The sequence below is a fragment of the Capricornis sumatraensis genome, chromosome 11 (assembly GCF_032405125.1).
Source record: "Capricornis sumatraensis isolate serow.1 chromosome 11, serow.2, whole genome shotgun sequence".
In the NCBI taxonomy this organism is placed as follows: Eukaryota; Metazoa; Chordata; class Mammalia; order Artiodactyla; family Bovidae; genus Capricornis; species Capricornis sumatraensis.
This window is the reverse complement of record NC_091079.1, coordinates 46,286,584-46,313,670: the sequence shown is the minus strand read 5'-3', so window position 1 is coordinate 46,313,670 and position 27,087 is coordinate 46,286,584. Positions and strand designations below refer to the sequence as shown.

Below are 27,087 nucleotides of genomic sequence, written 5' to 3'. Positions count from 1 at the left end.
TTATTCATGCTCTTAGTCTCTGGATGTAATCTCTTCTTGAATTTTTAGTCTTTCAATTCTCCAATGTTCTGATCTTCCCTTATCCTTGATGGGTGGAAGGTTTGTAGCTTCCTTTTTTCAGAAATGTCTGTGATATATTGTTATGCCATCAATTTAAAAATAAACAGAGAATTGGTGTAGTGTTTTTTGGTTTGTTTTCAACTTTATTGCCATAATATTACTTACACATTTAAAAATGTATTTCTTTAGTTATGCCTCATTTTTGTGTGTGTTTTGCAACTGGATCTTTTATTTTTTTTTAATTGGCGTATGGTTGCTTTCAATATTGTGTTAGTTTCTACCGTACAGCAGTGTGAGGCAGCATCCCATTGAGGTCACCGCAGAGCACTGAGTGAGTTCCCTGTACTGTAGGCGCTCATCAGGTTTCTGTTTTGGTGTATAACGTCCTCGCTTGTATTTTACGAAGACTAGACTCAGGTTCTAGAGTGACAGGCTAACTCACAGGATCTTCTCTTAGGCATCTGGAGCTCATTGGTAATAGGCGTTGAAATAAATCACGATGCTTTGATAGGCAGGAGGAAGATACGAGGCAGGCTCGGGGTGACTCATTGGTCTCACCGGGGACAGTGGGAGTGACTGGGGTGACCTAAATATGACATGATACCCAGCCAGCCGATTCTGTGACCAACTCCCTGAAAGCCTACTTGGGTTTCTGTAACGGAGCCAGTCTTCTAAAGTTGTGATGGAACCGCAGGTCCGACCATTGGCTTCATGACTCAGCATTTAAACTTCTTCCATAGCATTTCACTTGGAAAATGTATCTGAGGTAGTGTCGCTGAGGCAGTTGCCACAGTAACATTAATTACGTTTAGGCAACTGTCTCAGGTTCTAAGAGAAAAATATAAGACCTGCTTTAAAAAAATTTTTTTCCCCTAATTTTCAGTATAAGAATCCCAAAAGCATCAACTGAGCTATTAATAATAATCATTTTAAAACCATCAAAGTAAACTTACAGGGAAAAAAAAAGCAAACATGATGATGCTTTTTTTTTTGCCATTCTCTTTGCCCATAGTCACATCGTAATGCTTGTCTGATCATTGCCTTCAATTAGAACATATTCTATCAATAAAAACAACTTTCATCCAAATAAAAGAGTACAAAGATGCTTTCTTTTCAGACTCCAATTGATACAGTTTTCTCCATAGTATTTAGAAATTATTTTTAGGGAATTATTATCATGAATTATATTGTTTGATGAAATTGTTAAATTTTTTTTTTTTTTTGCCCTCTGCATTGGCTATAGTCATAAAGAAAGAAAAGGAGAAAAAGGGTACGTTGTTGATTTTGCACAGTATTACAGGGAGAGTCCACACTAGCCATTGATATGAATGATAATTTAATTCTGTTTGGAATTAGGAATATATAAAAGCAAAGCTTTAAATCACATACTTATATTTTCTTTTCTAATCAACTAATCTGATGTTGATTTAACGTGTTGGCTTGCTTATGACACAAGTTAACTCTAGCCTTTTCACCAGTTTTGACTACATCATAATATTGAAGGGGATAGTCCGATTCCCACCACTCTGCTTTGTAAGGGAGTATCTAGGCATGCCAGTCAAGAATGTGTAGAAATGGGGGGGAGGGGCAGTAGCATCATTAAAAGTGTTTTTTCATGCTTTATACTAATTTATTTTGCACATTGGGTGATACTCATGAATTTTAAAGTTGTCATTAAAAGAATGGGTTTTATATTTTATCTTAATATACTTTATTGGGGAGTGGTCCAAGAGAGCATTCAGTATTACAAGGTGGTGTGCTGTTCTTGATAGTTTAGGAAACAGTTGGGCTTTGTCTGTGAAAGATAGTAGTCAGACACACACACTGGTTTTGGTTATATATGTATATCAAATAACCAGACAGATAGAGATAGCCACATGGAACAGCTAATTCACATTTCTGTTTATAATGTAGTCAGTGGTAAGATATAGTATTACTTTATTTTCTCCAGAATGACAGTGGTGATATCTCAACCAAACTAAATGACCATTCTCACGTGAACTATCGCATTTGATGGAAACAAATTTCCACAAAGAGAAAGGGGAAGGGATTTAGGAATGGAAGAGGACTCAAAGGGTATAACAGGAGTAAAAATATCTCATATTGGAAGTGGGAGTGTGATCATGGTTTTGAGAAACGTAGCGAGGGGGTTCCATGGTTTCCAGCAGGAGTGCAGTAAGTCTTCTACATACAGACCTTCAAGTTGAGAACTTTCAAAGATGTAAACATGTGTTCCATCAGTGTCAGGCATGAGTGAATTGCAGCTTTCCCTCCGTCTCCTATTGCTGACTGTCCTTCAGCTCTACAATCTCGCACCTCCTCTCCCTCTTCCAGTCCTTCTTGCCTGTTCACTTGATGCCAGCCCTTGTATATACCAGCTGTTGTACTGCTGTAATTTTCAAGGTACTGTACTGTAAGGTTAAAAATGTTTTATTTTTGTGTGTTTGTCTTTTTATGTATTATTTGTGTGAAAACTATTATAAACCTATTACAGTGCAGTACTATATACCTGATTGTGTTAGTTGGGTACCTAGGCTAACTTTGTTGGACTAATGAACAAATTAGACTTACGAACACTCTCTAGAATGGAACTTGTTCGTATGTAGAGGACTTGCTGTATGTGTAAAAGGGTGTAGGGGTTTTCTTGGGACAGCGCTCAAGACCTTCACTGTAGAGGACAGGTTGTACATGGCACTGTATCCACAGGAGATGAGCAGGCGTCACTAGATTTCCCATCCTGGTGTACCCAGGAAATGGATTGGCAACCTGGAATGCCACTTTGGAAAGTTTGCTGTGCATAAGTGTAAGATAACATTTATGTGAACAGAAGATAGAACTGGGAGCATCAGCTGGCTGGGAATGAAATTGTAGGGAGATGGTGTTGACGTTTGGTGTTTTTGTTGTTTAGTCGCTAAGTCTTGTTCTAACTCTTTGTGACCCCATCGACTATAACCCGCCAGGCTCCCTTGTCCTCCACTATCTCCCGGAGTTGGCTCAGATTCATGTCCACTGAGCTGGGGATGCTGTCTAACCATTTCATCCTCTGCTGCCCCCTTTTCCTTTTGCCTTCAATCTTTCCCAGCATCAGGGTCCTTTCCAATGGGTCAGCTCTTCGCATCAGGTGGCCAAAGTGTTGGAGCTTCAGCTTCAGCATCAGTTCTTCCGGTGAATATTCAGGGTTGATTTCCTTTAGGACTGACTGGTTTGATTTCCTTGCTGTCCATGGAACCCTTAAGAGTCTTTAGCATTAGTAGCAGCACCACAACTCGAAAGCACCAGTTCTTCAGCACTTAGCTTTCTTTATGGTCCAACTCACTGACATTTGTTAGAAGGTTAAAAAATAAATGCATTACCAGAACGTTCATTTGCCTAGAGAGGAAATAGAAAGTCTTTGGAAACTTTTTAGGTGGAGAGTAAATATATCCCTCTGTAACTGTATAATTCTTACTCATGTAGTTTTTTATAGAAAAAGTTTGAAGCTACGGGGGTAAAGCCATGATAATTTAGACGATAAAAAGTAAAATTCTATATAAATGTGCTGGCCTATTTTTGAGAGACAGTGATGACTGAGTGGGGTCCCCAGGTCCTTTCAACTCTGGTGCCTGTAATTAATCATCCATGTCTAAGCAGAAGTCCACTGGCATCTCGAAACCAGTGAGAGGAAAATGTCATTCCCAGTGGTAATTAGACATTTCTAAAGCCAACAGTTCTTTCAGATCTAAAGCAGGTTGTGAAGTTAATTAAATCAAAAAAAATTTTTTTTGAAAAAAAAATGTAGTTTTTGGTTATAGATAAAGGTTCTAAAATGACATACAAATGATAGATAGTTTTGTATATTGGAGGAGTGTATTTTTTAAATGGTGAATTAAATTTGTTAGTCAATGCATCTGTTTTAACTATTTTATAGACAGTTATTTTTTAATTACCTTACTGTTTTATGTTTATAACCTATTTTCATCTTGTAAACACCAACAGAAGGACCTGGTGGGTTAGCCAAGAGAAAAACCAAGGCTAAAGGTATTTTCTGTTTTTCAAATTAGCCTTGAGTGAATCAAGTTTAATGCTTGAAAATGCATGACAGTTTATAGATGTGTTTTGTAGATGCAGCTACTAATGCTAAACGTTACCGCTTTTTGGTTTTGGGTGCACCTTTGGTCATAAGTAGTTTTATCAAGATTTCACTAAAGAAATTTCTGCCTCAGGCTTTTAAGTAATTTCCTTTTCAAATTATCAAAACCTTGTAATAGTCTTTAAATTACACGTACTAAGTTTGCAGTATGCATAGCCTACCTTTCTTCTAAAACATTTCTCAGTCTAAATTTTTTAGTTAATTTGGAAGTACAGATGAATTCATCAGCGATTGATTTCATTTCTCCAGAAGCTGTTGATGTTGCCTTAGAGCACAATTAAAGCTAGTGTGATCAAACTTGTAATTTTCAGTAAAGTGAAAACTTATAATCTGGAGCACTGCATTATGCCAGCATATAATTTGCTGTATTTGATATTTTAATTCATTGAAAATCATTACACCTGTTAAGCATTCTGTATGATCTAACACTTATTATTGCAGGCTTATTTTATATCCCCATGGTTTTTCTTGTTCACTTGAAACACTTGTAAATATTTCTGTCCTTTAGGGAGAGGGGCATGGGGAAAGTGCATGCTTTTTATACATATATACATAAACTTGGAGTATTTTTTTGTGTTCAGTGCTTGGCACATTGTAGTTTGATTTTGGTGAAACATTAACAGGTCAGACTTTTACTGTGTGGTTTATAGGGTTTGTGATTTGTGCTTTAATTTTAAGAGGAAGAAATTTTAATGTTTTAACTTTAGTATCGCACCTGAATAATTCCTGGGAAGAAAACAGAATTTTTACCATTTTATTCTTATGTAAATAATTATGAAATAAATGGCCAATAAAGTATAATTTTGCTCCTTGATCTAGAGAGGCAAATTCAACATTAAAAATTTAATATTTTAAAACTGTGTGCAGAGTAAGACCTGCCAGCTTTGTACTAGCATTCTGCCTTTGCCAGCGACCTTTTCTGTGTCACTCTGAATGGCGCTGAAGGAGAATGAGGACTCTGAGGACGGTTGGTGATTTATGAATTCTATTGTGTATTTTTAGGAGGTTTTAATAAAATTGCCAGGAAGAATTGAGTCACATTTTGTACTGCATAAGTTTGACAGTCTGATGTGCAGAAACATCCTCCATATTTTATTAAAGAAATCTCTTTTTTGTTTCTGCTTACCTGCAACACTATACAGTGAACACCTGGCTTCTCTTATGATTTCTTAATGAGAGAAGCAAGAAGCTGAAATTCAAAGCTTTTGCAGTCAGGACTGTTAAACTTTATTTAAAGCAAGTTGAAAGCAGCACCTGTTGCGAGATTTGGAGTCACCTGTAGATTCAATTGTTGTCTCTCCTGTGGGCATAGACAGCACAGGTGTTAGCTTGGAGTGGCGCTACATAAAATAGCAGGAAATGTACTTGAAGGAATACTGATTCCATGATGCTGAATAAGAGTAGAAAAGAAGTTCTCTTTGTCATTTTAGATACTATAGATAACAACCTTAAAATTTCATATTCATGGAAATTGTATTTTTTTACACTGAGAAAATTAAATGGTATTTAACTTTTCATTGGTGCAATATATTTGTTTCCAAGGAATGCAAATGCAAATACTTTAAGGACAGAATTTTTTTTTAGAGCTAAATATTTTAAAATTATCTTTGTGCAGATACTTGTAAGTTACGGAAAATTTGTTCTTACATTGCCAGTGTTCCTTTAATTATGTTGTTAATAGCTGTGAAATGTGAGTTGTTAACACTTTTAGTAAAGTGCTGCCTTTGTAGATGGGCTCATTTTATTAATCTTGCATGTTAACCATGTTTTGAGACAAGCACACAATATTGCAAGCTAGAAAAATATGATTCTAGCATTTCTTTTATAGCTGATACCACATAGAGGTTTGAACCTGTTGTTGTTAGCCAATTTAAAACTAGTAGATGAAAGTCACTTTTTGAATGATCATCTCTTGTGTAGGGAGATAGAAAAAAAGGTAATATTTTTGCACTAAGTTGCTGTCTATGAATTGAGATGCCTTCAATAAACATTCTTTCCTTTAATTGGAAAACCTGAAAGTTAAAGAACTCACTAAAGAAGAGCTCAAGAAGGAAAAAGACAAGCTGGAGTCAAGGAAAGAAAGTAAGCCTGAAGACAGAAAAAGGGGGAAGAGAGAAAAAGAGGATGATCGGAAGGATAAGAAGATTGCAGATTCAGATGCTTCCAAGAAAGAGGCTCCTAGGGGTAAAAAAGACAGAGAAAAGGAGAAAGTGGCACTGGAGAAAGGTACTAAAGCCAAGGAAAACAGAAGGAAATCCACAAATATCAAGGATGTTCCTGGTAAAGTGGCACCCAGAGACAAAGATGAGAGAAGGGAAGAGAGAAGCTCTGCCAAACAGACACACTTAGCCAAGGGAAGTAACCAGAAGAGAAAGAGCTAAAGCTGGAGCAGCAGCAAGTCGGAAATGGTAATAAGCTTCATCGTGATTTGCTGCTAAAGGGCATAGAAAGCTTAGTATTGCTCTGGTTGGGGAAGATGTGTCATGTAGCCACAGAATATATTTATTGGTGCTCAGCAAATAAATTCTTTGAAATTGAGGTACCTGTCTCATGCTCCTACATTTAGAAGATGAAGTTTTTAAAAAATATGTAATACAAATGTGATGTAATAAGGTCTGTTTTTATTAATTTATTGATCATATATCCAGATAAATGTATATGTAATCTGAATTGTAATGAATTTATTAAAATAGAACATCTTCATTGGAGTGAAGTAAGAATTTTAAACTTTTAAATAGCATTTATACGCAGAGTGATTTGTAAGTTTTAGGAATGAGAAATAGGGAGTTAGGAAGTTACCTTCTTTTTCTGTTGGCTGGTTTTCTTCCCTCCTCTTTCCTGCATTCCCTTTCTTCTTCACCTACTCTTTTCTTCCTCCACTCCCTTTCTCCTTCCCCTTTCCTTCCTGTCTTTCTCTTCCTGCACGGCGCCCCCCCCCCCCCCCCGCAAGCCCTTCTGAGGGCATCTCCTCAGGATGCCACCTGCATGTCTCACTCCCATGGCCCAGCCAGCTCCCCCGCCTCTCTGGGGACTGCCCCTTCCTGAGGCTCTTCCCCACGCAGCTCCACCTTCTGCATCTCCTTTCATTCTCTCCTGCTTGGTCTTTTGCGGTCTGCTTTACCTCCCTTTTCACCCCTCCTTGCTGCCTCACTCCTCACCCCTCCTCAGTATCTCTCCATCCGTCCCCCACCTTCTCCTGTCGCCCAGTAAACACTGGATATTCACTGTGTTTTGAGTATTCTAGAACCAGCCTTGGATAAAAGAGAATTTTATGTAGAAGAACAATTTTAGAACACTTGTTTATGATATCTTTACAGATGCAGAATCATTATAGAAAGGTTTTAATTATTTCAGGTTATAATGTACTTTCATTTTGTATCACAATGTTTCAGTTCTATTGTTGGAATAGTGCATATTTTTCATATTTGATTGTATCATATTTGTTTACCATTTCTAAGGAGTTGCCAATCTGAGATCTAACTAGAGATCGAAGTTGAATTCAGCAAACATTTAATAAAATGAAATTGCAGTAAGAAGTACTTTTTGACAAATAGTCTGTGCTGTTCTGCATGAAGTCTTAAGTCTTTAATGGTGACTGCTGGCAAAATTCAGTTACTGAATTTGAGGGGAGCACCCTGGTTGGTTGTAACAAAATTGTAAGTGCTGCCACAAAAATTTTATTTTATTTTTTAATAATTCTTCAGCTTTTTCTATGAAGAGCTTTTAAAAGCAGAGATTTTGGCCCAATTAAAGATATTTCAAGTCAGAAATGAGAAAGCAATAAGTGTAAAATTTTCTAAAAGTATTGTGCATGTTTCATAATATTGTGGTAGCTTTTCCTGCTTAAAACCAAGCACATGCATTCATTTAGTTGACAAGAATTCCAACTGATATAATAAAATTACACAGCATGGGGGCCTAGAGAATATCTGGTCTAATATCTGTAACCCAGCCCTATAATTTTATTGTTTAAAAACTGAGGCCCAAAGAAATTGTCACATGTGTTAATTTGGGGTTTCATGTGCTGATCAGTCTGGATTGTGTTGTTTTTATAGATCAATTCTAGGAGCACAGTAAACCATGGAGAATTTTATGGCTCATTTGATTGGCAAATGCGGGGCATTGGCTTGAAGTGAATATTAATAGATCTCAAGTACACACCTGTAATCAGAGCTGATTATTCCTTGCTCTGTCCTCAAGTCTTGGTTCTATTGATCTATATTTGACTTTATTCTCCATGGAGGTTCTAACATTTGATGAAGGTGGTAGCCTTCCACACGTCCTAGAAACAGTCTTTCTAGTATAGCCATCCTTGTGCAAGGATGCAGTTTTCTGGGCTGGCTCTGGGAAAGAAGTTGTAGGAGTCCAGCTGTCCTGGTTGGGTCGGGAAGCATCTGTGGCCAATTCTATAGTTGGGGTTGGGTCCGTCTTCCCAGGCTGACTCCTATACAGAAATCTTTGGGTGAAGGTTGTGGGGGTGGTGTCCCTCTCAAACCATGTGACATTTCCTGCAGAATAGAGTTTCTGGGAAAAGAAGAGGGAGGCCCTGATAACTGAACAGAATGAAAAGCAGAACCATATCCACCAACCATATAAAATTATAGCCTTTAAAAACCATATCCTGATGTTTGATCTTGCCAAGATAAATGGATTGAGTTTTTAAATTTACGTACCAAATTTTCATGTTAATTTCTGTACAGATGACTTATTTTTCCCTCTCTTGCAGAGGAGGGCATAGAATTATAATTACCTTTAGTGAGGGCATTCTGGTAAAATTTCCCCTGGTTTTTGAAAGACGATTAATCCTACAGGGCATAATATACATATATGCTAAACTTTAAGAAATTGGTGATAAAAATTTAGAAAAACTAATCAGTGTAAGCAAATAAACATCTTTTTTGTTGTTGGTGTTGGTGTTGTTGTTCTATTGTTTAGTCACTTAGTCATATCTGACTCTTTAGGACCTCACGGACTGTAGCCCACCAGGCTCCTCTTTTCATGAGATTTCCCAGGCAAGAATACTAGAGTGTTGCTATTTAGCAAAGCACTTGAAAATATTTTAGTTCTATCATTGAATTTTCCTTTGAATCACAGCTCAAGAATCAAATTGAATTCAAACTTCCCTATTAAACATCAGAAACATTTCAAGAGCTCTTATGAACTGGGAATCGGCTTATATTCTTTCCTTCCATTTTCTTCAGTAAATAAAGGTGTCAACTGAATTTTATTGAAGTTGACATGACACTTTACGCAGATGCATTGACACTTACTGTTTACTTGAAAAACAGTGCAAGATATGCTTTTGGTCATGATTAATGGGTTAAAATTATGCTTGCTTCCTTAGTTTTGCTTGCTTTTTACTCCATACATAATTATTTCTATATTCTGCTGCTTCGTACTGTTTGAGTAACTAAAACCAAAAGGTCACCCTTTGGAAACGTCAACTAAAAATAGGGACAAAATTTCATAATTTACAGTAGTTGGGAGTTAGAATAAGTCCTGAAAAGTGAAAATTAAGTACTAAAAGTGTAAAATATAAGTATATATATATATATATCTTATATCACTAACAGGCTTCTTAAGTTGCTCTAAGAGATGATGCATAGAATTCTAAAAAGTGATATTGTTGGCATAATTTTCCTTAAACTTTGTATGACAACACTTTCCATGTGAGAAGTAGTCATAGTACAGCTGGTCAGATTTTCAAAAATATTTGAGAGCCTATCAGTGCTTCCAGGAAACTTTTATCTTTTAGTGTTCAAAATACTTTCTTTGGAAGCACTTTACCATCATTGATTTTTTTTTTTCCCCTTCAGTTATGATGTGTAACTTCCGTGTTTCATTGGTTAATACCTTAATGTTTTATTTCTACCATCGCTTGTAATCAACCATTTAAAATCTTATTTTTTTTAACAAAATTTTTGGTTTCATTTTATGGATTTGCATTGTATACAGATGGTCCTGCAACATTTCAAAATGAGGGAGAAGCTAGTAAAGAAATTGACTTATATCCATCAGCATGAAAGTTTGAGTGAATCCCAGGGAGTTAATTCTACAAACAGTTGGCTTATAGAGTATTTTGTAGTGTTATGGCCATACAACTTTGTAACTTCAGAGGTCTCATAATGATTAGTTGGGTGACAAGGACTTTCTGTATATACTTCTATTATAAAACAAAGAAAGGTAATAAACAAGTATGATTTTAAATGTTAATGTTCTAAGTTAATGGCAAATGTCATTTTCCATGAAATGAGTCTGGTGATTTAAACTGTGTCCTCTGACTTTATTTCCTTTCTCGTGTATCCCCTACTGTTTCTTCTGTTAATGTCCATTGATAATGCTGCTGCTAAGTCGCTTCAGTCGTGTCCAACTCTGTGTGACCCCATAGACGGCAGCCCACCAGGCTCCCCCATCCCTGGGATTCTCCAGACAGGAATACTGGAGTGGGTTGCCATTTCCTTCTCCAATGCAGGAAAGTGAAAAGTGAAAGTAAAGTCGCTCAGTCGTGTCTGACCCTCAGCGACCCCATGGACTGCAGCCTTCCGGGCTCCTCCGTCCATGGGATTGATAACAGTTCTCCAAATTGATTACTCAGTTAATTCACTATAAAATGTATCTTGGAAATGCTGGTTTTTCCTCTCCTTTCCCTCTAGGTGGTTGTGGGAACAGCTGGCATTATCTGTGTGAGTGGCTGGTATGTTGTCAACACTCATGTTTCCCTTTCTTTTGGCAGAATAGTGGCAATAATTCTACCAGGTTGTTTCAGTTAGTCATTAAAAATTTGGAAGCACTGGGGCTATGATTCCCTCTCCCCCTTTTATCAGCAGATGGTAGGACACATGCTTAAGTCCTTTATCCTTTGCAACTAATGTATTTTTGTGAAATGGGGGTACTGGGTCCTACTTTACTGAGACCTTTGAGGGGGACATATAAAAGTAATTCTTTTATATTGTTACATATGTATAAAGCCATAAGAATGCCTAATTAAAAGATACTGCTTAAACAGGAGATGTGAAATGTCAAGCCTAGAAAAAAGTAATGACAAAATAAAATGTAGTCTTAAGTATATGGTATAATTGAGAATTTTGATACCTAGTCTAATCATGAAAAACTTACTTATAAGTTTGCTTTGTACTCAGAACACGTTTTTCCATATAAGCAATTTTATGGTCTTCAGAGGTTTTGTATGTCAGTACACAAAAACCTATTCAATTCCTAGTTTCCAGTTTTGCAAGTCTCATTGTAACTGTGTTTCTATGGAGAAGGCATTTGTCATTCTTCCTCAGAATATTAGGAACACATTTGGTTTTACTTCTAAGTATTTTCCGGAATTCTTCTGATTACATGTGGGAATCTATTCAAATTGGCTTACATGGACAAAAAAGCACTGATGCACTCACTTAACTGTAAAGTCCAAGAGTATTTGTAGGTTTTGGCCTTGGAGAGTGGTCTGGATCTCTCTGTCCATCTTTGGACTCTCTCAGGAGGTTGTCTTCCTTCTCAGGTAACCTGGAGTCCCCTGTGGCTCATATTTACTCCTTATCCATTCAGAGTGGGGGATGGGATCGCAAAGCTATGACCATAAGACCATGGGCCTGTGAGTACCACCCTTAAAACTGTGGGGTGATGGGAAGACCAGTCCCTCAATGCAAATTAGTGTGCATCTACCAGAAGAATTAGAACTCGGTGCAGGGTAGGCCACACAGTGAATATTTGTACCCTGTACTTCATCTGAACCAAAGGCAGGGAGTTTATGCAACTGTTTCCCCCTCTCTCCTCCTCACTCTGTGCCTCCTGCTGCTGCTGCCCAAATAGGGTTGAATGGGATGAGCCCGAATGGGTATCTCAGAGTTAGAGTGGTGGGAATAGACAGAACTCATCCCAGTTGTTGGTAAGCAGTACCTTTAGGTGATTAGAGGAATGTAAGAAATTTGTCATTTGATAAATACAGGTGAATCAAGTTTATTTTGTTGTTAAGCTCTTTACATTTTACCCTGGTTCTATCTAAAGAGAAAGTTTTTGTTCTTAGGGTGAGTATTATGTAGCAGACCAAGACAGCTTATTCTCATGAAAATATTATTTGGAGTACTTGGAAAAAATCCTTAGTAACAGTCTTCCATGTCATACCCTGCTTCCTCCACTTGCTTGAGTAGCAGTTCAGTTCAGTTCAGTCACTCAGTCGTGTCCGACTCTGCGACCCCATGAATTGCAGCACACCAGGCCTCCCTGTCCATCACCAACTCCCGGAGTTCACTCAGACTCGCGTCCATCGAGTCGGTGATGCCATCCAGCCGTCTCTTCCTCTGTCGTCCCCTTCTCCTCCTGCCCCCAATCAAAAACACATAAACTAGATGTTTATTACTAATTTTGGTTGTCATTTTTACATAGAAATCAATTCCTGCAAAAACTTCCATTTTGTAAGCCCTGCAGAGCAGAAAATCATCTATTTTTCTTTGTTTTCATTTGATTTCACTTTGTATATGTGTTTATTTCTCTTTATTACCATCTATACATCATAGAAGTCTGTCTGTCACTTCTTCCTTGCCTCAGTCATTACTTCTCTTGTATCCTAAGAGGTTAGCAGAAGGTATATACTTAAAGTTTCTCTGTTGCTTTTGATAATGAATTAAAACCCCACATGCTATGTCATCTCTCTTTCCCATGTACTGATTCACTGGAGATATATTGAGTCTCTGCAGTGTACTGGAAGCTATTCTAGGCCCTGGTGAGAATAGTCCCTGCCATGAAATGCTCTGACATAAACAGGGGATGGAGAGAAAAATAAACTAGACTGCTGCTTGTAGTGCCCACCTCCCCTCTGCCTCCAGTGTGCTCCCACTCTTAAATCCACTTGCAGGATCCAGCTGAGTCGTGTCTGTACTCACTTTCTCTGATCCTCCTGCGTGGTTGGACTGTGTACCTTTCAATTATCATGCTCATCATTTTGCTTCATTCCTGAACTCTGTTATTAGACTATGATTTAAGTCCCATGCCTAAATAAAGTTACGTATCATAGTAACTGACAGTAACAGGCATGCAGTGTATGTGTATTGAAAGCAGGACCTGGGTCTCCTGCACTGCAGGCAGACTCTACCATCTGAGCCACTGGTGAAGCCTGGTGAAAGGTAAACATACAAAATAGATAATTAAAATATATGTCAGGTCTGTATACACTGTTAATAATATTAGAAAGCTGAAAAAAAATTAAAGAAAAACCCAAAAGCTTCTTCAATAATTGCTTTTGACCACCTTGTAAATAGCCTTTAGCCTTGTTCATGCTGTGTGTATGTGTAGGGACGAGGGGGGTCGGTTAAGTTTGTTTCTTTAGAAGAAATAAAACAGTAACTGATGGGGAAAAGTGTATATTTGCTGGGTTTAAATTATTTCATTTAATTCTTAAAAGCCTTATAAAGAGGTACTATTTTATCTACTTTCTGTATTTGTGGAGACCAAAGTTGTAGCAGTGCTTATGTGTTCAAGATGGGATTCAAATGAAATTCAGAGGGAATTCTTGGCTCATATTCCTGAGCGCCTACACATGACCTCATGTTGTGAGCTGTTAAACTGAGTCCACTCCATTCCAGTCTTTGTGGAGTCCTTTCATCGGTCCTGAAACCAGGCTGTTAGTGATCTTTGGAGCAGTGTTTCATTCTTCTGACTTGTCATCCTCTTCCTGGAATCTGTCTGTCCATCTTGGGTTGTGTGAAGATGATTTGAATCTGGAATGGCTCTTACTGTATGTCAAGGGAAGCTCTTCGAGTTTGCAGCAGTAGGACCGTTTGGGGTGCCTGCCAAGATTGTATCTGCTGAGTATACAAGCCAGGAACAACAGTGAGGATTAGCATGGCCAATTAGTACGAGCGCCTTTCTGGTGTATCGATTTCTCAGAATGTGTCTCAAATTTCGTGTACCTGTTAGAGTTCTTCTTGGGCTGTATTGATTTACACTGTTAGACTGCTTGCATTTGAAGCAGTAGCAGTCCGGAGTACTTCCCGCATGAACCACAGCAGCCAGAGTAACCTGGATGGATAAGGTCAGTTTTTTTATTAATCTGTACACCACTGAATTCGTGAAGATTCATATAAAAGATTGAAGAACTATATTTTTAAAATATCTTTGCTTTTATGTGCAAAGTGTGTAAAATCCTATGAAGCATCATATTATGTATAATCCTTATTTTCCCAGATTTTGGTGAGGAAGCAGTTTGTGTGTAATTCTTGTAAAAAGTCGATCCTTCACTCTTAGAGTAAAAGCCACGTTTCTGGGAACTTTCTGATGCTCAGGCCTATGCTGTTCGCCTCTGTTGGCCACCTGGTCCTTCATCACTCCCAGCACCTTCCCTGCTGAAGAATTTTGTACTTGCTGGCCCAGAGCTTTACCTGGAGACTCTTGTCTAGTATAACTCATAAGGCCAGGTCCCTGATGTCCTCCAGTAATCTGTTTCGGTCTTATCAGTAAGTCCTTTCCTCATCTGTTTATTGTGAATAGTCCCACCCTCTTTCCCAAAGGGTCTGTCCCTTTCCCCATCTCGTATACTCTAAAGAGTTCATGTTTTTACCTTTTTACTGTTCCCTTCCTGTGGGTGATAGGGGTTTTGTGTGTTGGTTTTCTATAGAACAGCACTTTGAGTTAAGCTTGTCTTGTTTAGTCACTAAGTTGTGTCTGACTCTTTTTGTGACGCCATGGACTGTAGACCGCCAGGCTCCTCTATGCATTTGATTTTCCAGACAATAATACTGGGGTGGGTTGCCACCCACCCAAGGATCTTCCCAACTCAAGGATGGAACCTGCATCTCCTTTATTGGCAGATGGATTCTTTACCACTGAACCACTAGGGAAGCCCACCTTGAGTTAGTAGGTGCTGAGTATTTGTTGTATGAATGAATGCAATATGCTATTTAGTAACTTTTAAAATGTTACGTATTTCTGGGAAGAAAATCCATTTATTCTTTCCCATGGTGGTCTGGTGTAGTTGGATAGTATTGAATAAATTAAGCTGATATTGGACTAGGGTAATTGTGTCAGGTAATTAAACTTGCTGTGAACAGTTGATTTAAAGTACTCACGTCATTTACTTTTTATAACTTCTTCCATTTTGAATTAAAATTGGAGGCAAAATTACACAGTTATTAAATATAAGCTTTTAAAAAATGTATTTAGTTTAATTGGAGGCTAATTACTTTACAGAATTGTGGTGGTTTTTGCCGTACATCGGCATGAATCAGCCGTGGGTGCACATGTGTTCCCCTGCATCCTGAATCCCCCTTCCCACCTCCGTCCCCACCCCATCCCTCAGGGTTGTCCCTGAGCACCAGCTTTAGGTGCCCTACTTCATTGCATCGAACTTGCCGTGGTCGTCTATTTTACATATGGTAATATACATGTTTCAATGCTGTTTGAAACATATTGTTTCAAATGAAACATTGTTTCTCATATTGTCCCACCCTCGCCTTCAGCTTTTTTTTTTTTTTTTCCTAATTTATCTTATGTGCTCAAAGACCTAAACACAAGGTATGTTTTTAAGAGAATTCGATGATCTTCCAAATCATACAGGAGCTGTTGTGGTTGGCTTGCAACGGTCATTCAGCCCTAGATAATCACCATCAGCAATTGTGGTCACTCTGCTGCTCTTGCCAGTGGAGAAATAGAAGTGGGTTCTGGTTTTGACTGTTAAAATGGGAAGAGTGGTAAGAACTTGCAGGAAAAATTTATTCAAGCCTAAGAAAGAAGTGGAAGAAGAGGTTGTTCTTTGCTTCTGGACGAAGTCTTGTCTCAAAGAGGACCTTGCCGCCCAGGAGACCTGATTATCACCCTGAGGATGAAGCCAGTGCATAATAAATTTCCTTCTTGTTTAAGCCAGTGTGAATTGGTGTCTTGTTATTTGCAGCCCCAGCAACGTCAAAACCAATACATTCTACACTTATTTCAGTGGCACATCCTTGCCATGTGTACCTCACAATAAATCCAGTTTGAAAACCTTTCCTTTGCCTTACTCGTGTATATTTTTCTTGTTTAGTTTTTGATTACTTTTTGCCTAAACTCTTGTGCGAGACATGGATTTACCACTGTTTTCTGGGGAACACTTATGCATGGATTCATGGGCTAAAATGGACTTGGGTAAGAAAAAAAAATTGGAAACACCAGAGTAAAAGCTTTCATACGGGTTATCAAATCAATAAGAATTATTCTAGAATGCGTTTTCATTAAATATTAGCACCTTTATCAGAGTCTAGGGAAGGAAAGATGTTAATAAGACCTTCAGCTTCTTTGAAGTTTACAAAATAGTTTATTTTTGCGCTGATTTCACCTCTGGAAAATCACCATGACCAGTTATCATTAAATTTACAATTCAGCTGCCACTTTGGACAGAAAAGAAAACCGCTCAGTATTTTCTCTCGTTATGGGCTTTTGCTTCCTCCTGTTGTGTTTAATGTTTTACAATTTCAACTTTAGAGACAACTCCCAGCTGGTTATTAGGGGCAGTGTGGGTCTGGATGTTGATGTGTAGTAGTAGTTTTCAGGCACTTTTGCCTCAAATGTTTTTTCAAATGAAACTTCTCTAAATCCAATACTAATGGGATTTTCAGGCAGCTTAAATGTTTCTAGTTTGATGGGGACATATTTTACTGCTTATCGAACCCATGGAGCACAGTTTGAAAGCCTGCTGCAGACAGGCTGAGTATAGAATGACTTTGTAATTTTTCATCCAACCTGAGATACTTTTGAGAGTGAAATAATTATACTGGGACGACAGACATAAACTGGGACTGTTTGGGCAAATTAGGCTTGTGGTACTGAAATGGTGGATGATGCTAGAACTCAGAGGGGCATCTCTTTGGTAAATAGTAGCAGGGAAATTGATGAGTCCCTGATCCCTCCTCCACCGCCCTGAGCCACTCTGGTACAGCTAGAGCCAGGACCCTGTGGAGTCTGCAGCCATTTAAAAAGCAGAGCAGCCCTTCGCTGGGTGCCCCCCGCCCTTGGGCACCTGCTATGTACCAGGTGCTTTCTGCGGTGCTGAGAGTGCAAAGATGAATCTCTTGATTTGGAAGATGAAAAGTTTACCCTACTAATTCAGCAAAACTTGGTCATGGAGAGGTCCATACCTGTCCCAGTAACAGTTGAGAGCTCTTAAGCATAGGTTATTGAAGTGCAAAAGTGCATGGGGGAGTTTTCAGCCTTGAATTTGGATCTTGAAAGGTGATGTGTTTTACTAAAGGCTTTCATCTCTTACCCCCACCCCCTGAAAGTGAACTATAATTAGGATCTGCGCCTATTTGTGTATGCCCTCTCTGGAATCTATACTTAGGAGCAGAACATGATTGTATGCGTTGGTGTTTGTTTTCTAATGTTAGATTTTTGCGTAAGTGTCAGAAATGAGTTTCTAGAGGAAGTATCAGCGATGAGGTGGGGTCCTGTGAACTCTGTTTCAGTGTCTTTTAGGATTTGCGAGACAGGGTAGAAGTATGTTTTTGTTAATGAGAGAAAAATGAAGAGCTATAGAAGAGGGAATCGTCAGGGAAAACACAAGGAACCAGAGCAGGAGAGTAAATGAGGATTTCCCAGATTACAGCAGTATACCTACATTGAGTTAGAGGTGCTTAAGATTAGAAAAGGCCTCTCTGTTCTGTCCTGATCTTTTCACTCCAGCTGTTGACATGCAGACACATGCCTTTTAATACCTGCTCCTGGTCCAAGACTCTCAGTGGGGTAACAGAGAACCCAGGGTTTGGTAAATGGAATTGTCAGGCTCATGATAGTCTAATTTAGTTTTCAAAATTGTTGTGTTTAATTTAGGATGCATTTTAATGTGCTACATACAAAATCTCAAAGAATTAGCAATATATAAGATTTTAGAGCAGTATTGACTTTAAAATCATCTTTCGTGTTAATGTATCCTGATATCTTATTTTCCTTAAGATAAAGAAAAGCCAAAGAACTTTTTTCCATATTTTTTATGGAATTTTTAATGGAATTGCATGTGTTAACTTTAAAAGGTTGTACATAGTGAGTTATGTGTTTTTTCTTCTCATATTTAGCTATAGTTTTCAAGAAAAGTAATTATATATAAATCAAAGAAAGGCATGAAGTCAATAAGAGTAGAAAGTTCCAGTACATCTTAGTTGTCTTATTGCTGAATTTGGAGTTCAAAACTTGGAAGTTCTTTAGTCACGTACGAACACAAGAGGAGGTAGAACTTCTTTTGGCAAGTTCAGGCATGACTTGTTATTTTATTTTACTTATTTTTTGTGACTTGATCTTTCAGAGATTTGTGAATATTCAAATAATGCTTTATTGTTTTTTAAATGAAAGGTTAGTTTAGGTAAAGAGATGTTAAAGGCCTGGTGAATTCAAAGAATGAACTATTTTCCGACTTTATTTTTTTTATAAGCATATCAATATTCTCATGTAATAGAAACTGGAAATCTTTGAATAATTGACAGCATTGATGAAGTGTTGGGAAGTATTATTTTACTTGGTTTAATGTGTCAAAAAAATTTTTAAAAAGAAAAAAAAAAACCCTTAAGTTAATTTTGTGAATAAAAATGCAGGCCTTAAAGAAAAACCTGCTCCAAAGCCAACAGTGCCACCAGAAGAGGCAGACATGTACCCTTGGCTGGAAGATCAGGTTCTGGAGAGCCCAGGTAAGCTTTCCTCTGATTCTGACCAGATGCACCTAGCTGCATCCCAGGTACCCAAAGGTAGCAGCTTCCAGAGTCCTGTCTTATGCATAATTTTGTTTTGCAATGATCGCAGAATAATGAAATACTGGGTTAGCCAAAAAACTCGTTCCATTTTCCCATTAGATGTTACAGAAAAACCTGAACAAACTTTCAGTGGTTGGGTGGGCCAACCCAATCCTTTTTCTTCTTGTCTTCTGAAATTTTATAGTAAACTCTCTCTCTCTCTCTTTTTTTTTTTCCTAGAAAAAATCCACACAGGATCATTTTAATTTTTGAGATTAAGAGTCCAGACAAAAGGCTCCTCCTTGCCTGAGACCATAGTTAGAAACACCATGAACTAAGGGCTGTATTTCTTGATTCCAAGTCCAGGATAACTGTGCCATATTATACTGAAAGTAAAGTTAGACAGGTCTTGGACATTTAGTTTCGCCCTCTTCTGTCACATTATTTAAGAAGTAGGTCTGTTGGACTCCCAGTCTTTTTAATATGAGCCTCCTGTCTACAATGAAAGACTTCCCAGGACTCCTTGGGATCATCTGTGAAGCCTGTTTTATATCTACATAAATTCACACATCAAGTATTTCCTCAGTCACTCAAGGGCCAGTGACCCATATGATAAAAACTCCTGGAATCACTTAATAAATTGGTAAATGAAGTCTGATTCCATTACTCTCATTTCCTATTGATGCTTTCGTTTTTATTATGAAGTACTATTTCTGCACATTTTCTTTTACTCAGTAGTTCTCAAAGATTTGGTTTCATTTTGCCACCTGTTGGAAGTGTTAGGTATGACACTGCATTTTTCCAGCAATTTAGCCACTGAATCCAGATGGTAGTTGCGTGGATTTTACCACTGTATATTGGTGAATACTGTTTGGTTTACTCTTCTTCCTATTAGTAAAGATCAAAATGTTGCTGTCAGTTTTTGTTGTTCAGATAATCCCAGGAGAAGTTCCTGTCTCTCACATTCCTGTACAATTGCTGTAATCATGCCCTGACTTTGCAGCAAGAGTGATATTTTTTTTCCTTTCTTGTTCAGAATTTAAATGCATATTTGAATTCAGCATCTCAGATTTTACTTTGTACTAAATTAATTTTTTAAAACCTTGTTTGTCAAAGCTGGTACTCACTCTGAAATGTACCATTTGCTTTCTCTCTTCCTTTTTTTATTCTTAGTTAGTATTACTCTTTGCATATTACTGATAACCTGTCCCCAACTTCCAAATCCTTCAGTTTGTTATCAGCTCATACTCTTTTCAACTTCTTGGTGATACTTGCTTTGGTTTAAATGTTACCTTCCTCTTATTTGGGTTTCTACCTTCTGTCTTCTAAAGACCTATAGTAGTACCTCTATAAACAGAGGTACATACCTCTCATTAAAAACACAATAAAATAGCTGCCCTCCTTGACCCCTACTCATGGATCGAGGAACCTGGTGGGCTGCAGTTCATGGGGTCACAAAGAGTTGGACACAACTGGGTGCCTAACACTTAACTTTCACTTGATCCCTACACTTATTTTCATCGGCCCTCCAGTCCCTCTTCTCACTGTACTAGCCACACTTTTGAAAGAAGAATTTGTAGTTGTTTTTTTGTCTTATTTTATGCTTAGTCTTCAACTCATTGCAGCCTGGCTTTTTTTTTTTTTTTAACCCTTTAACTCTCCCAAGGAGAGAGGAGGTACATCCGAAGCTCATGGAAAGATGGAACAGATGGTGCATTGGCCAAGTTCAAAGCCAGTGCTGGTAGCAGGTATGACTGGAGAGGCATGGAAAGGCTAGATTGTGGAGGTCTTGTATTGCCTTCTGAGGTTTCAAGGAGCTTAGACTTTCATCTGTTCAGGCAAAGGGAGCCATTAAAGGTTCTCTTTACTCACTCTATATTTTCCACGGTTGGTGCTGTCAGCAATTTTAAAACTGGGAACTCAGCTGGGAAGCTGTCGTCGGCATTGTGTGAGGGCAGAGCAGAGATTGGCAGGCTCCCCTGGAATTCTATGAGAATAGGTATAAAAGTAGTTTGTTAAATGTAAGCATCTGTAAAACTAGAAGGCACTCTGTGTGCTTTAGAAACGGTTTTGTAGAATAATTAGCAAAATAGAGTCTTCTGCTTTTTTCCAACCTGAAATTCAAATTAACTTACTCTGTCTTTGTCATTGAAGATCACCTTCTCAGTATAACTGATGTTCTCAGTGTTTATCTCATGTGATGGCATTCATGATATTAAGTCTGGTGCTGTTATGATGAACATAGATGATGGCTGTTAGAAAATTTGTAGTAGTGTCAATGTAGTCATAGCTTCTTGTTTGTGTGTGATGTTGCAGTAAGCCTAACAATATGATAAGCCCCACGGTGTAGTCGCAATGTCATGACTAGTGTTCACGTCTGCAGCTTAAATCTGTTTGAATCTATGGATGTGACTGTCAGATGACGGTCTCCAAAGCTGAGAGGATTGTCCTGTAGGGTCTTCTACTCACACTTCCTAACACCTTCTGAGAGCAGGCAGCCAGCCCTCACACCAGCCAAGGGGCCTTTTCTCCTGACTACTGGGAAAGACAGTGGTTGCCTATCTGCTTTAATGTATGTTGACTTCATCTTCTGCATTTTATCTTCATTTCCCAGCACTTCCTTTTCTGAAAACTTTGCCCTTCCTATTTTCTTTATTCTGTTATGAATGTAAACTTTGTTAATTAGAAACCAAAATAATTTTTTTCTTTTTTTAAGAAAAATCTGAACCTGATTCGTTTCTTATTTTTTGATAGCTTATGGAGACGTCTTTTAGCATTGATATCTGTTCTCAAAACCAATTTTAAATATCTACCCTATTTGTCAACCCAAAACAAAGGATTGAGCTGTTATGAAAAAGGCGCATAGCTGATTAATCCAATATATTCATTTTAATGTGTATACGTGGAGGTCATATTTCATGTTATGCTTTAATGTCTAAATTTTTTCTACTTAGTTATGTTTTAATTATTTTAGGACCTCAGAATATTGAAGATGAAGTACACGAACAAGTTCAGTCACTTGATGAAACAGTATACTCAGAACATGGTATGAATTAAAATATGTTTCATGTATTACTAAAATGATGGTTAACTACATAAAATGACTTTGATATTATTTTAAAATTTAAGTATTAATTGAATGAGCTTTTAAAAGTTATTAGAAGACAAATGTTTTTAAAATAACACTGCACTAGTTTTATTTTGCCCCATTTTATTGTTAAGAGAATAAATGGAGACCAATGATAGTGTGATCAATGATACATCAAGAACAAATAACATTAGCAACAGGAGGAGGGAAATAGAAGAGAACCGGGCAAACTGTAACAGGCTCTCTGGGAACTGTTTTCAACCCTCAGATTACACTGACTGCTTGGGTGGCCACCAGAGCAAAAAGAAACTTTTAATTACGAGATCATATTACTAGAGAAGACGCGACCATGCTGTTTACTTAGAGAATGTAAAGCATTTCCTTAGCTCTTACATCTAAAACGTTTAAGTTCTGTATGGAGAGTATTAAACGGTACTCTAGAAACCAATGTTTGCTAGGACTGTTTCTTGACTCATCCGTTGATAAAAACACAGAACCCCCAAAGGGCCTCCCTGGGGGGCCTGGTGGTAAAGAGCCCACCTGCCAATGCAGGAGACTCGAAAGCTGCAGGTTGGATCCCTGGGTGGGAAAGACCCCTGGAGGAGAGCATGGCAACCCACTCCAGTATTCGTGCCTGGAGAATACCACAGACAGAGGAGCCTGGGGGCTACAGTTCTTGGGGTCTTCAGACACAACTGAAGCAACTTTGCACACACGCACCATACCAAAATGTAACAGGAGGGTTTTGAAGAGAGCAGAACACGTGGTGTCCTGATACTTCTAGTGTGTTGGTGAGAGCTGAAGGTGGCCCTAAAGGAAAAAAATTATGTTTCTTAAAAACAAACAATTTTCCATCATTTAAATTGGGCTTTCGAGGGCTGGCTAAAGTATCTTAGTCCATCTTGGGTATTTTGCGGTTAAGTGTAAAGCATCCATCAGGCTCCATCTGTGCTCCACTGGGGAGACCAGCTTTGGCTGAGTTTGAGGGTTTTGCACTTGGCTAGTAGGGGTCTAGGAGCCTGTGTCCTTTTAGTACCATTTCTTCTCAGCCAGAAAAGCTACTTCACCTGCCAGTCTGAGTAAACACAGGCTTTCCATTCCTACATCTTTTTTTTATATTTCAACTTTAACCTAAGCCAAGGATGATGCAATCTCAGTACATGGTTGATTTCAATATGATGAGGTAAGTGCTGTGATGGTGAAATACATGATTCTGTGTGGGACTTACTCAGACTTTGGGTCACCAGGGGCTTCCTGGAGGAATGACATTTTGATTTAGGAGCCGGAGGATGGTGCAATGCTTTGCCAGTCAAAGGTTGTCAGCAAAGTTTTAAGTAGAGGGCATGGCATGTCTGAAAGTCCAGGGACCAAAAAGATCTGAACACAGGTGGAGAGATGAGGGGAAGGGATGTTCTCACTTGATGCTAAGAGGAGTTGAAACCATTGGAGGGCGTGAAGGAGTATTGTGTATTCTGTCTGCAGCATGAAAAATGAGGTGGAGGAATTGTCAGTAGGAAGATGGGACAGGGAGGTTGTACTGGGGATCTGAGTGAGTCGAGATGGTTGTTCAAAGTAAATTTCAGCCAAGGTTGGGGGAGAAGGAAGTGGAGGGTGGGGTGGACATGTGTGTGGACAGATGCAGGGAGCCAGACACTGGAGGAAGGAAGCCAGTCTAGCACCTGGATTCCCTGAATCTCTTCTTTGTCAAGACTTTCTCCTCAGAAAACCACAGACCGTGGCTTTAAATACTACTCATGAATGTATATCTGCAGCCCTGATCTCTCATCTGAGCTCCTGGATTTACCTAACTGAATAACTAACTAGAGATAAGATAACTATTCTTATCTCTATATGCATGTTTTATGGATATCTCAGACTCAAAATGTTCCTAAAACTGAAATTCTTGATTCCTCTCCATCTCACAGCTCCACCGAAAAAAATGTTTTATTCCAGTCTTTTATATTCTAGTTAATGGTCTCTTTATCCATTCAGTTGCCAAAGCTAAAATCCTGGGAGCTTTCCTTGATTTCTTTCTCCTCTTCCCCTCTCATGCATCATCCATCAGCAAGTCCCTTCAGCTTTGCCTCCAAAATGTATTCTGACTTCTGCAGTGTCAGCAACACCATCCCCTCTTTCATCCACTTGGGTCTTTGCTTCCATCTTTGCTCCTCTGCACCCAGTGTTTGATGTGGCCAAGCCTACTGTGGGCCTGATCTCTCTCCCCTTCATCACTTTTCTCGAGCCTAGTTGGCCTCTCTTTTCTCTGTAATCACCAGGCCTGTCTCTGCCCTAGGACCTTTGGCTTGTTCTGTCTCCTGTTAGTATCTTTGTGTGTGTGTCCAGTCTTCACATCTTATCAGGCCACACTTGCCTCCTTGACACTGTCTCTAACGTAGACTCTCTGTCTCCATCCTTCTGTGTTCCATTGTCGCGTTCTGGTCCTGCAGTTACTTTTATTAGCTGTGTAGCTTTACCACAGTTCTTCAAGCCCTTTACCCTTCAAAGTTGGATAATTCCTTCCTCATAGGGTTGGGGCGGCAGTTGCAGAGGGCATTGGCCGTACCTCTGTTGAGGTCTCGTGAGCTCTCAGGAGACAGTTTTCCTCCTGGCAGGCTGTCCCTGGGTCATGGAGATGCTCAGTGTATGATGCTTCTGCTAAAAACAGGGGCTTCTGTTGAATAGATGGGCAAGAGAGCCCAGCCCTGCCTACATAAAACCTGTAAAATTACACTGAGTAAATAAATAAGGAACATGACTAGAAGAAAAAAGGAGTCATACAGTTAGTGACAGGAAAAATTGATCAGTATGCTGAGAAGCAGAAAATCTGAAATGAGAAAGAAGATAGGAGGCTGTAATAAGAAGACCGAAAACAGTGTCAACATAAAAGGGCCTAATGGCCCAGTTGCATCACTGGGCCACACCAAGTGACTAAAGTGACTAAGAACGCACCAAAGAAAGTGACTAAGAACCCCGTCCTGCAGTCTGAGGGGAACGTTCAGTCACAGTAGAAGTTGTATGATTGTTACCACTGTGGTGACGATGATGGTAAAAATATTACCAGCAGCCGCACAGCAACAACAAAGTTTACTTATTATAGTGAGAGTGAAAGTTGTTCAGTCATGTCAGACTCTCTGCGACCCCATGGACTATATAGTCCATACAATTCTCCAGGCCAGAACACTGGAGAGAGTAGCCTTTCCCTTCTCCAGGGCATCTTCCCAACCCAGGGACTGAACCCAGGTCTTCTGCATTGCAGGTAGTTCTTTACCAGCTGAGCCACCAGGGAAGCCCAAGAATACTGGAGTGGGTAGCCTATCCCTTCTCCAGCGGATCTTCCCAACCCAGGAATCGAACTGGGGTCCCCTGGTTTGTAGGCAGATTCTTTACCAACTGAGCTATCAGGGAAGCCCTTATTTATTATGGGCCAGGCATTTTTCTAAGCCCTTCAGTCCTCATAACAATGCTATGAGTAGGTACACTTATTCCTTTTTTCAGAAGAGAAATCTTAGGCCCAAAGCAGTTAAGTCACTGGCCCAGGATCACACACAGCTGGTATAGCTGGATCTAGATGGACCTGATTCCTAGAGCAGTACTGCACTGCACACCATTGTCTGGCTGACTTGAGTTCTCTAGTTAGAATGGTATATATGGAACATCCTCTGCATGAGGCCATGTCAAGTTACTACTGGGAGGATGTCTCAGACCACAATGACCAGCGAACCCATGCTGCAGTGGAGTCACGCAGCATGTCCAGCATCTACACAAGGGAAGAGAAACGGTTGAGTATACCATGCCAGTCTCACAACAGAAAAGGAGCATCTTGACATAACTTAAGGGCTAAACACAGGAAACTTTAGAAGGGAAGAATAATGCATCTGACCTAATGCTGATGACCTCGCATATGGTTTAGCTAGTGGTCGGCTGTTCTTTGCAGTAGAACATGTACATAGAGTTGTCTAAAACTGTTACATGGAATTTTATGTCAGTTCTCAATAGAAGATCACAAGGTGACCTTTGCTCTGGTCTAGCGATCATTGAAGAGGCAAATGTAGTAAGAATTCTGAGTTTATTTATTCACTTATTAAATATGGATTGAGACCTTCTCATGACTAATCATAGCCCCAGGGCTGGGCAGACAGAGCCACTAAAACAGGCGAGGCCCCGTCCTTGGTGAGTGTAAGTTCTAGTGAAAAAAGACCGGTTGCCCTCTCAGGTGAACTAGCCTTTGGCCAGAGAGAGGACAGAGCTTTGGCGTGTGCAGTGGCCCGGAGGAGGGGCAGGATGTGCCCAGCAGCTGCAGTGGGTACGTGCAGCCTTGCAGATGGGACGTTGGTGTTTGTGTTGGCTGCTGCCAGGGGCCCTTGGCGTAGACCTCTGTCACTTTGTTCATTATTATTGTTCAAGGAGAGAACCTGCACCAAGAACCAGAAGGACCAGCAGAAGAACTGCAACCCGAAGACCATGTCTTAGTAGGAAGTGATGCAGATGACAGATATGAACCCAAGGGAACTGGAGCCGTTCATGAAGGTAGAACACTTTTGTTTTCGGTTTCTGAATAAAGCACAATAAGTCATTTGTAATTAGAATTGTTTAAGTTTTTTAAAACCAATATTTAACTTTTATCTAAAGATTTTTTTCTTTAACTATTTCCCTAAAATAAATAAATGTCCCGGTTTTTAAATTCAAAGCACAGTAGGAAGAATTTTGAGAATTTATGCATTTCTTATATGAGTGAAGTCCTTCAGTACAATTACTGGACTCTCCATCCTGGAATACCATTTGTTATAAAAAATTCAAGGGACTGATGAAATATCAACCTTAATAATCTACCAAAGGTCTTGATCTAAAATGAACTCTGTGACTACAGTGGGAAGAATACAATTTGTAACCTAGGCATTGGCAAACCTTTTTTCTTTTTGTAAATGGCCAGCTGGTCATTATTTTAGGCTTTGCAGACCATAAAACCTCTATCGCAGCTTCTCAGTTCTGCTGCCATGGGGCAGAAGCAACCCTGGAAAATGCCCAGTTGAGTAAGTGTGGCTGTGTTCCAGTGAAATTTTATTTAGAAAACCAGGAGGCAGGCCCAATGTAGTCTACATATGAACCAGACTTCATATTGACTG

General features: G+C 39.1%; 1 protein-coding gene across 4 annotated transcripts in view; it reads left to right on the top strand.

Annotated features, from left to right (window-relative positions):
* Positions 1 to 27,087, top strand: part of ASPH (aspartate beta-hydroxylase) — a 188,544-nt gene that overhangs the window by 42,076 nt on the left and 119,381 nt on the right. For all 4 annotated transcript variants that reach the window (XM_068983284.1, XM_068983285.1, XM_068983286.1 and 1 more), the window contains 3 exons: positions 18,742 to 18,834; positions 21,851 to 21,922; positions 26,369 to 26,491. In XM_068983284.1, the coding sequence (XP_068839385.1) occupies positions 18,742 to 18,834; positions 21,851 to 21,922; positions 26,369 to 26,491 (288 nt within the window). The remainder of the gene's footprint in view (positions 1 to 18,741; positions 18,835 to 21,850; positions 21,923 to 26,368; positions 26,492 to 27,087) is intronic.